General features: G+C 42.4%; 1 protein-coding gene across 1 annotated transcript; it reads right to left on the bottom strand.

Annotated features, from left to right (window-relative positions):
• Window positions 1-239: 239 nt before the first annotated feature.
• Window positions 240-11,105, bottom strand: LOC124472194 (histamine H3 receptor-like). The gene is made up of 4 exons (XM_047026905.1): window positions 10,997-11,105; window positions 5,553-5,828; window positions 5,162-5,328; window positions 240-1,289 (listed from the first exon to the last, which is right to left on the bottom strand). Exons 1-4 carry the CDS (start codon window positions 11,103-11,105, stop codon window positions 486-488), a joined length of 1,356 nt encoding a protein of 451 aa, XP_046882861.1. The 3' UTR covers window positions 240-485.
• Window positions 11,106-11,831: the final 726 nt, after the last annotated feature.

Genomic DNA, 11,831 nt, shown 5'->3' with positions numbered 1-11,831 from the left:
GAAACATTTCCAAAACATTTTCAAGGTTGCAAAGTGCTATTTGTGCCTGCAGTCACTTGATTTACATACTGAGGCTCACAGCATTAGAATACATCCCATCTTGAGGATATTGGATCCAATCCCAGACTGAATATTGAGCACTTTCCATCAAAATATTGACAATACTACTTTGGCAAGAAAAGCATGCATTCTTGATTGATGGACCAAAAACCTGTATATGGAAATATTATTCCTTACAGTAAATGGTAAAAACGACTTTTGGCTAACATGATGAAGTGCCCAGTGAGCACGATGAATACACTACACAGGCTTTAACTGTGGACACGGACCACAGGAAACATCAGTACGTTCCTACATCTCAACACATAAAACGTTTTGAAAGGGTAATAACACAAACTCCAGAACAGGTAACACTAGTCCGTTTGACAACACTACACTCTGTTCCAACTCCAAGCGTGATGAAAGTGAGAATGTAACGGATGTGTTCAGGAGCTGTTCTTGTGGTGTGTCGTTAAAACAGACGCGTCAGACTGGGACTGAGTGAAGCGTTTCTTGGGACAGAGGATCTTGCCAAAGGCCCTCCGGAAGCTGCTGTGGCAGAGCGGATACAAGAACGGGTTAACGGCCGAGTTGAACCACAGAAGCCAGAAGGTGACCTCGTACCCGTGTTCCTGGACGCATGTCCCCCGGCAGGCGGCACGGATGATCATCAGCAGGGTGTATGGAGCCCAGCAGACAGCAAACACACACACGATGATGGCCAGAGACTTGGCGATCTTCTTGTCCCTGGACAGCCGGCTGCGCTGGCCCCGCCTGGCCGAGGACATCTCGAGTTTCCCCACCGGGGTCGGGGAGGTCTGGGAGTGGAAGGACCCTGAGCCCCTCTCGCCCGACGCAGAGGGCTTCTTCCCCACCGCCGAATTCCGGGAGAAGAGGGAGGCCAGACGGCTGCACTCCCCCGATGCAGAGACGGCCGGGGGCTGGGCGTGGGCGGGGGCCTCCTCCTTGTTGTGCAGGAGCCTCCTCCGGCGGATGTTGAGGTAGATACTGAGGTTGAAGAAGGTGACTGAGATGAAGGGAGAGAAGAACTCCAGCATGGAGGCGCTCAGGAGGAAGTACCAGGTGTAGTAGAACTCGGCGAAGCACTTATCAGTTGGCACACAACTGCGGCCAACAACCAGATCCCAGAAGATGATTGCAGGGCCATAGAGCAGGAAGGCCAGCACCCAGACAGCCACCATCTTCACAATGGCTCGGTGAGTCATGCCTTGTTTGGCACGGTAAGTCATCTACAGAGAGCATAAAGAGGAGAGATGATTAGAGGGACAGGCTTTTCACTTTGGCTCTCGGGTGTCGAGGGCCTAGACGAGAGGCTGATAAGTGAGTAGGATAAAATGACTAGATAAAAAAAACCAAGAATCTAGAAGAGCACTACTTGCCTCTACCATTAGCAAACAACGTACATAGATAAATGTATGTAATATGAGCCAGAGAGAAAATAGTTAACACCCCCTGATGGATAGTAACATACAGACAACAAGGGGGAGATGGGAATGGTGGAGGGTAGCAGCAGCACAATAATACAACAACCGGGAGTGAGCGTATGCGTATCTGTGCAGCATTATGTATACTCATTTATTCCGACACTTATTAATGAAATGTTTTTACATTTTTTATCATCACATTATGCTCAATACATAAACATCACACTCATGATTTGTGATAATACAAATAGCATTTGTTTATTTTTTACATAATTATCAACAGGATTCAGGTCCTATTTCAATTTATACTCCCCATGTTAAGATGGCAGCTATGAAAAAATGACACTTGCCTTAAGCAAATGTGAACTGAGTGAACAAAAAATTATTATAATATGAAACATTACTTTGAGTGATGTAAACTCCAGTGCTCATTTGTTACAGTAGGGTGTGACAGTACTAGACAGCTGTGCGCGCATCAACAGCGCCACCAACATCTATCTGACAAAATAACACATGCCTGAGTGGTGTAATTGACTGAACATGAGTAGCTTCTACAGATATGTTTGTTAAAGGAAGATGACTTGTGTCAGCCTGAGTCCTGACTCCAAGAGAAAACCCCAATGAAAGTAAACAGTAAGACCTTATTACGATATGAAAATGTTACAAGTAGCCTATACTGTGGATACTGTGTTTAAAATAGCAGTCAATCCGCAACCATTTAACCATTCTAATTGTATAGACCAATTATCACCCTACGTCACACAACTGTCAAGCAGGCTCAACTGCGCATGTCGGTTGCAAAAGACGAACTTCTCCCCGGTCTATTACACTTGGAGTGTCGATCAGGTCATCATATATCTCTGGCCACTGGATTGCAGGGCTTGATATTAACTTTTTGAGGCTCTTGGCCTTTGGACAAATACATTTACGCTTTACTTGTCTATGCACAAAAGTCACTTGACCCCGATACCCTTAAATAGCCTGATGAAGTGATCGGGCGAAACTATCCTGGCTTACGGAGGTTGCTTTCTCAGGCAAATGACGAATGAAACAGGCTCGGTTAAAGAAATCCCAGATGCTGGCTATCTTCAACAGGCTCGTATCTACATTAGGCAGTCCTCCCTGACGTTTCTGGTGTAGAATGGAGTGAAATACAACATTGTGCACACTGCCAGTGAGCGAGTCTGACTGAGGCTAATGTCAAAACAGTGTAACGGGGACGTAGTCTCACTCAGATTGCCAGTTTAAACATATCAGAAAAATAATCGGACCAGCTGGTTAAAAGCAGAATTCCCATATCTCTTGAAAGCTGCCCTGCTCGACTTTTTAGATGTCGAATTGACTGTAAAAGTGTAAAATGATGAACTTTGTGACATGACATGAAGACATGGTTGCCGCTCGAATATGCGGTCTGTACCGGGCGACATTCTCACTCAAATTTCAAAACTTTTGTAACCCAAATCAAAATTCTGATGCGACAGATCAATTGGCAATCGCTTTCAGGCTATCTTCTTCAACCTTTTTGGTCTTTTTAAATCGAAATATTTGTATTATCCGTGTGGTCCTTTTGCCATTTTAACTGCTATCCTTTCCCGGTTTTCTGCAACCACATCGCGCGCGCATCCCGAATGTTTACAAACAAATAATTGGTCTGTTGCTTCTACATGTTTCTGCATGCATACACAGCTAATTTGGGAAAGCAATGTGTCACTTTTTTCAGTATCAAAAAACGATTAAATGATTTTAGAAAATGTTTAAGTGATATCAGAGTTGTATGTTCTGTTATGGTTTATTGTACTTGATTAATTTAAAATGATGAGATCTACTATACATTTTTTGCATGTTTTTTGTCAGCAAAAAAATCATCTCTACCCTTTGCACCCCCAGTTTTAAAACCTAGAAAAAAGTTTTAAAACCTATGACCACAAAAGTCTCCTAACTTTCACAGAAACACTAAAACGTCATGGAGTATGGGAGAATAAATCAATTTGAATACAAGCTTGTGGTACATTGTATGGTCATACAGTATACCACAGGCCTACCTTGAAATGGATTGCATTAGTCACACTGGACCAAATGCATTTCACAAAACACATTAGCGAGGAACTCTTTTGTTTGTTCTTCTAGAATGGTCTGCTATCGATTAAACACAAAGTCACTCAAATACCACCCGGAAGGCTCTTCTCCATTAATGTGGCCGGCCTTCCTGTCAACATTGTGGTCGAACTGGCAGCTTTACTCCAAACCTCCTCTGTCTCCTGTTTTACTCCTTCGAACTGAACCCCTCAAACTAGATCAAGTTTCTATGCTTTGAAAAAACAAGATGACATACAGTGGTGATCTCACAGGAGAAAGCTCTCAAATGTATGTCTGTTGAGACGGTAGGCTTCTTATAAACGGAAGATGGGTTGACAACAATAAATTGCATTGATTTATACCTTGAAATATTAGGTGAGCTGAGCATAAATTACCTGGATTTGGTCCTGGTCACTTAGAGTAGCCTTGTTAGGAAGACATATATGGCCTAGTTAAATATTCAAGATGTCATTTGGAAACTAGTAAGTTCCTTAATTACATAACATGTAGCTGAAATGAAAACGCTGTCCAGTGTCATGTCTTGGAGCCCTTCTTTCCCTACTCCAAGCACCACTCTCTACACAAACCCTCCATGTGTGTATGCTAGGCAACAAGTTGTCCCTGGTCGATCATAGCCAGAGCCAACATGTCAGTCTCAATCTTTTATGTCCACAATTGCAGTGGGACACATGCCCTTCCCTGACTGCCCTTTCATTGTTGGGAAAAAAACGCTTTCAAGTAAAAAAATCCTTCTTTACTGCCAACAATGTCTCTGTGGTCTGATTGAACACAAAGCATTGTAGGGAGCAGTGCAGACAGAGAAGAATCTCTATGATCAAAGCCAATGTCTTGTGGATTAAAGTGGAGCCTCTCCGATGTCATTTGTATTCATTGCTCTGATGTTAAGTGTTTGGTTGCGAAACAAACCAGAACACTCTGTCTTTGTCTACCGCACTGAGCCCCACCTCATGAGAGGACTTGGGGGTGAAAACACATAGAGGATCTGAATTAGTCACCTGGCGCATTCACAATCTGACACAATCACAATGGACTCGAGAGGCAAACAGATAACTGATCGTGCTCCATCTGTGCACCTATGCCAGGCTGAAAGTAAAGTTGATGCATGGCTGTGTCAGTCAATGGTGTGGGGGGGAACAAGTATTTGGAGTTCTGTCATGTCAAGGACAGGAGTCCTAAAGTTCAAATGCGACTTTTACTATCATGAGGGCTATAATGAGAGTTGGCACTGGGTCTTAGCAGGTCAGGAATGATTAACCTGTGCAGATGGGCAGAGCATCAGCCCCACCGAGGGCCAGGGACCACCACCAGCCCTCCCACACACAAAAATACCCCGAACAGACGGCCATTGTTGACAAAAGGGTGGCCTTAAGGACGAAGATTATCGATCGATTCACCTTTGAAATTCAGTCCTTAACTTCGACCTTTTACTTTATGGCTCTTAGGGGCTGGCATTGAAAGAAATAGAGGTCTTTGAAGGAGACAGAGAGATAAGAGGGTCCACTCACTACAATACACTGAATTGAGTGAAAGACGACAGGACAACTATGGTTTATCAAATGGAGTAATAGAAGTGCACTCACCGCACAAGTGACAGACAGGAAGCGGTCGTAGCTGATTAAGACGATGTTAAAGACAGAGGCGGTACACAGAAGGTAGTCCATGACCAACCAAAGCTTACACAGACCCCGGCCAAGCATCCAACGGCCTGTCAGGATGTAGGGAATGTACACAGGGATGCAGAATGCACCTGGGAGACCATTAGAGTAGAGGATTAGGATATCAAATAGACTTTGTCAGTCAGCAAAATTATCATATGAAATCAATATTCCACTCTTCATACATATCTGTGTGTGAAAGAGAGACAGGGAGAGAGGGGGTGAGAAGCAGAATAGAATATAACTTTTTTTTATACAAGGGAAAAAAGATAGTAAATACAGAAAAAAAAGCCAGCTGTAGTTTAAGGATACATACCGACTAGAAAATCTGATATTGCCAGATTCAGAAAGTAGTAGTTGCTCTGCCTTCTCAGAGTCTTGTCCACTTTAAAGGCAAATATGACCAACGCGTTCCCCAAAACAATAAGCACCACGAAAGTCACCATCATCATCACCAGGATCACCATGATAGGTGCCGAAAATTTGGTGTCGCTCATGATCCTTTTGGACTCATTGTCCAAAACATTGCAGCTTGCATTAGAATCAAACTCATATTCATCCATGATCTTGATGACAGTTTCGAACGTATGTTCTATTGGAAAAGGGTCAACATTGTTTCACAAAAAAAATCGAAATCTATTCAAATTGGTCGCGCTTTTGCGCTGTTATCAAGCAACAGGTGCGGTATAGATTCCATCCAAAAGGCAAATGTTCTCCTTAAACTCACAGAACGATGAATTCGTGTTGTTAAAATTTCTCATTCAACTTGAAATAAAGTGTATTTTTTGTTAAGAATATAAAAATGTAAATGCTGCCATTCGACTGTCATTTCAGTATTGCGCGTATTACAGGTCAGCACCGAGTCGGGCTTGCTATCTTTTGTGCCTGCAGCATTGATGCTGCTATCTCTACTCTAGAGGGTGATAGTGGTTGTTATGACACACTGGATTTTTTTTTTTGTCAACCCACAAACCTTATAGCCTACCTTATACAGTTTCTGAGGCAGTTTCTAACTACTAAAAACGATTGTAGCCTACTAAATCTCTATCCATTTGTTGGTTGTTAGTTTATTTCCTCCAGGAACACAATGACACTTATTGAGGGACTTGCACTTGGCCGGGTTTCCCAGATTTGTTAAGAAGCTCTTAACGCTAGGAGCGATTAGATCTTAAGAACGATCTAAGAGCGAAACCCGGCCCTTAGATGTTAGTGATTGAACTACCAGTACTCTCTGTAAATTATACTATTGTTGCCTGCTTTCCTACAGGTACACTCTTTTGAGGTTCATGTTGTTTAATTTGTTTGACTACATCCTCTTATGTGTCTTCCCATTGCCACTTAATTGCTTTTTACAATGGATGCTTCATGTTTTGTCTACCCGCAATGTTTTTGGGGCTCGTTGTTTATGATCATTGACCTATGCACTTTCGAATCTCTCTTTTGGAAGTCGCTTTGGATAAAAGCGTCTGCTAAATGAATAAATGTGCATGTAAATCCATAAGGAGCTGCCATGAGTGACTACTTTATGATCTTATCGTCTGCCATCTACATTCACCCATAGAAAGGTCAAATCTCTAGAGGCTATCTGAGCTCTTTACAGTACAGGCATGCGTCCCACTGCACAATTGACCGAAATACAAGTATTCGTTTTTTTATTATCCCTGCTAGCATTAATATAGAGTTCATTTACATCCAGAATGGAAATTGTGTGAAGTGTACTCCTGGTGAGGCACACACAAGAGAGAGAGGCTGCTGATGATGTGTGATGGATTAGAGATGAAGTCCTATTATTTGCACACTGAGAACGGTGACAGCTCCCACTGTTTGGAGTAGGCTGTGGACCATGGGTCATGTTCATCTGCCGCCAGAGTCAAAACAATTGTTTTTTAACACAATGCCCCATCTGTGGAAACCGAGATAACCTTAGTTAGGTAAATCACTGCATTTACTATTAGAGAAAATACTTATTCACTGGTCTCCGTGACTTTCACTTCTTCACAGTTATTTCAGAGACCATACTATGTGAGCCCAAGCAAGATAAGCTAGAATGTAAAAACCTCCTTTGCCTCTTACCGTCAGTTTTCCTCTACCACAGGGGATGTTCTAGACCATTTTGACTGGGGGGGGGGCAAGTTGTACTGTTAAAGGGGCCAGGTACAGTAAACATAACTGTTGTCATATTGTTTTCTTCACTGCTTTGCAGACATTAACAGGCAAGAGACCATGTTTTTAATTATTCAGACTTTACATTTAGGGGGCCACACAGGGGTCCAAGTTTTGTGTCAAAGGGGCACGACCTTACGCTCTTTCTTCCCGTTTGAATTTGATTTACAGTGGTTTCACAATAAACCCAGGAGGAGGTGCCATCTCCCCGAAGGCAATTGGCTGAAACAGGATTGATTGTAATTGGCTTGAAATGTGCAGGCCCCTCCCCCAAAGAATTCTTGACATAAAAGTTCCACTGGCACTGAGCTGTATGTATTGCCAGAATCTTATTACCTTACACAACATGTTTAAAAGGGGACAAAACTAACACAAACAAATCTTACCTATTGTACTTAAGGAATGTATAATACGAGTGCAATCATTCGCCAGCTTTATTGTATTGTGTTCCAGCTTTATAAACATATTCCTGAAGCTGCCACTGTACAGTGCCTTCTATTCTTTTCAATCTTCTTCTCAGAACTCTATTCCAATCTGTCATGGCCATGAATTGTAATGATCAATGAGAAAGATGAACCCATTAGGGACATCCTTTTTATTTCGTAATATAAGTAAATGAATGACAGGAATGCCTTTGCCAGAAATGGTTAACGAATATACCCCAAAAATGATTGGGTGATACAGTGTTGATGTTGGGTGACAAGCATATTGCTATTCAGCAGTGTGTGTTACTGGGTTGAAAGATGAAAGTATAATGTTTAATTTAAATGTTGAGAGCACTCTAACATCAGAGAATGAATGTGTGGCCCAGTGGATACTCCAGAGGAGGGATTATGCAGTGTTCCATCTCTGCAGCCTTCAAGGGCTTGTTTGACAATTGCATCTTTCAGATATTGATTATATGCATTGTGTCATCACTGACAACACAAATAAATTGTATTTTTAGTCTGTGTGAGTGTGGAACAGAGGGATCATACACATTTATTTGGTCTTTTTGACTAAACCACATCCTCCTTTTCCAACAAAACACACATACACACACACACTCATACAGACCCCACTACAGGAACACACACACCTCATTAACACACGCACACCTCGGGAACACCTCACACAATACAGGAACACACACACACCTCAGTTCACTTTACTAGAACTGCATCACAAGGCTGTCAAATGTGACCCTCAGAGAAAACCTGACCGCATGCATAGAACAATTACATCAAGAAATTTCATTTTCTGGTCTCAGTTGGTGTCGTGTCAGTCATGGCTACCTCGAAAGAACCATTCGAAATGAATCATTTCATGAACGGATGCCAACCCATGATGTTGGGTTTGGAGTGGCAGCCTATCTACCTGTGAGCAGAAAGGGACCCACGGTGGGGTTTGGGCGTTGGCACTTCCATGATCACCCAGAAATGTTGGAGCTTATCAACAAGGCAAAGGTCACGCATCGTCGTGACAACGTTTTCAACAGTTAAAGTGAATGCCAATTTAGGGTTTAATGCCGTGACGCCATGCTGGGTAATCCCTTTGCCCTCATGCCCTTTACTCTCATTGGCTGACAATTATGACTTCATGCAGACAGGGTAGACTACAACCAATGTGGTCATGAAAAGTTGTTTTCCCTTTTGAGTTGTATGTTTTTGCTTTTGAGAAACCCAAAAATGAATTTGGATACATTCAAATAATTGTAATTAATATGCGTTTTATAGAAAGGTTTGCACATAGTATATGTACATATATAGGTAGTGTCATGGCTCATGCACAGAGGTAGACCCAGATGCAGACAACAGAGGCAGATAGATAGGTAGCAGTTGTTTATTAGTCCAAATCAACAGGCTGACTCAGGTGATGGACAGGCAAGGTTCGGTACACAGTGGAGTCTTGATAAGGCACAGACAGATGGCAGGCTGAATCAGGTACTTGGTCGGCAGGGTTCGGTACACGGGTAATCAAAATACTGATACTTGGAACACAGAGGGAAACCGGCTGGGACGACTCAGGAAACACAAGACGAACTGGCACAGGACAAACATAACCCAACGGACTAAATACCCCACTAACGAGCAGACAAGACGAGAAACACCTGGAGGGGGCGGGCCAAACAAAACAGGGGAACACACACACAGACGTGACAGGTAGCCTACTAAATGCAATGCCAATTTGGAATGCATATAATTGCATTAATTAATAATACATTATACTGAACAGTTTTTGACCAATAAATCCCCAAATATTTTCAGCTCAGTGTGCTGCTGATATGGATATCGTCAATCAGATGAATCAGGTTCTGCAAGATATATACACATACACACACACATATCTCTTCAGCCTTACACACAAAAATGATATTATCCAAGACAACCTTACAGTAAGACCAACAATGTATGGTTACAATTTCTAGAGATGCATTAAATTGGAACCATACAGTGTTGGTCTTGGTGTCATCAATTGCAACCTTGAAACAGCTGTGCCCAAGTTGTTGTATCAAGATAGGAAGTGAAACATGCAGGGCTAATACTGATCGATTAAGGGAAAACCATACTAAAAGGCAAAATCCATGCAATACCTGTTTTCAATACACATTGATTTGGCTGTAATGTTTCTTGGTAAAGAAAAAGCAGCTATATTGTACAGTGTACAGCAAAGGGAATTTACAGTAAGTGAAGGCATGAATCCTGATGAGTATATCAGGATTACTCTGGTACACTATTGGCTCACCATGTCTCCCACAGTTGTTACCATCATGCTAAGGTTGATTTTCTCTCTCTTCCATGTTGGTCCCCCCATCTTTTCTCATCGTCTGTTAATCTGCCTTCTCTCTCTCTCGCTCTCTCTCTCTTTTTTTTGCTATCTCCATTTTTCTCTCTCTGTCTCTTTCCTCTGCCCCCCATAAAAGGTCCCTGTAGAGGACTACCTCCAGGTTCCTTTTGAAGCAGTGGCCTCTCTTTCGCTCCATTATCTTGTCATTTGTGGAGGATTACACTCCAGAGCACACACAGTCCAGCCTGGCGCTAAAGAACTGTGACAGCTTACAATAATTGCCAACCTAATTACAAGCCCAGAGCTCCTCTCCCTGACCAAGGCAGATTTGATGAATATGGTTTGATTAATTCATACTTTTCTGGCTAGACTGTGGTCTCTGTCTTAATCGAAACATAGCTCAAAGCCACTATTATTGTTTATCTTTGACTGATTTGTAATTTACACTTACAAATTGTGTAATGTATGAAGTTCATTGTAATGTGGAAATCAGTCAAATATGCGTAATTACACAGGTCTGAAGATTTAAAAAAAACCCTCAATGACAGAAAAGTGAGAGAAATATTACAATACTGGGAAGAAGAACATTTCTCATCATCTCTCCATTCTGAACAGATATTCATCTATATTTGCATTTAGTCATTTGTACAGGGACATTAACCCGAGCCAAGTAGGGTGAAGTGCCCTGCCCAAGGACACAACATTATTTGGCTCGGCCAGGAATCAAACTGGCAACCTTCAGATTACCAGCCCGATTCCCTAACCGCTCAGCCACCTGACTCCCATCTACAGGACTCATCCTCTTTCATGAGTAGAGTGGCCTCTAATCACCTTCCAGTCTCCACGACACAGGGGGGCTAAATGGCTTGAGGTGAGCCAGGTTTTCAAAGCCTCTGTGAGGCTTGCCCCCTGGACCAGACTGAGACTTGATGACCTTCATTATAAACACAGCGACTGGACCCGAGCAGAAAGCTGAAGTCTCATAGCACATAGGAGGTCATCCTTGGTGTGAAAGACAAAATTAACATCATGTGGTTTGTAAAGGTAATGGTTCATACTCTCACTGAAAGAATATGTGATGGTGTGTCCCACTGTTATCAAAATAACTATTAGCTCTGAACAAGGAAATCCACTTCAGTGTATGACTGAGGGCCTGAGATGGTGACAGTAAATTACAATGCCCAAGTAAATAGGCTAGGTGGAGAATGCACCACTATAATCTTCATTTACTTTCATTTAGTGTGAGATTAATGTACAAAGCATTTGCTTTTTGCATCTTTAAACTTGGGCGGACACATGACGCTTAGGCCTAATGAATCAGCCAAATCATGTGACAAGTTGCTGGTTGAAGGTGAGTGCTGAAGTATAGACCAATTGTTTGTTTGTAAACAATCGGGATGCGCGCGCACTGTGGCTGCAGAAAACTGGGAAAGGATAGCATTTTAAATGGAAAAAGGACCACACGGATAATACAAATAGTTAGATTTAAAAATACCAAAAGCGTCGAGGAGGACATGCCTACAGGAGAGAAAGCGATTACCCAATGATTTGTCCCATCAGAATTTTGATTTGGGTCACGAAAGTCTTGAAATTTGAGTGAGAATGTCGCCCGGTACAGACCGCATAGTCGAGCGGCAACCATGTCTTCACGTCATGTCACAAAGTT

Source organism: Hypomesus transpacificus, chromosome 10 (assembly GCF_021917145.1).
Source record: "Hypomesus transpacificus isolate Combined female chromosome 10, fHypTra1, whole genome shotgun sequence".
In the NCBI taxonomy this organism is placed as follows: Eukaryota; Metazoa; Chordata; class Actinopteri; order Osmeriformes; family Osmeridae; genus Hypomesus; species Hypomesus transpacificus.
Note: the sequence above shows the minus strand (reverse complement) of the source record. Positions and strands in the feature narration are given on the sequence as shown.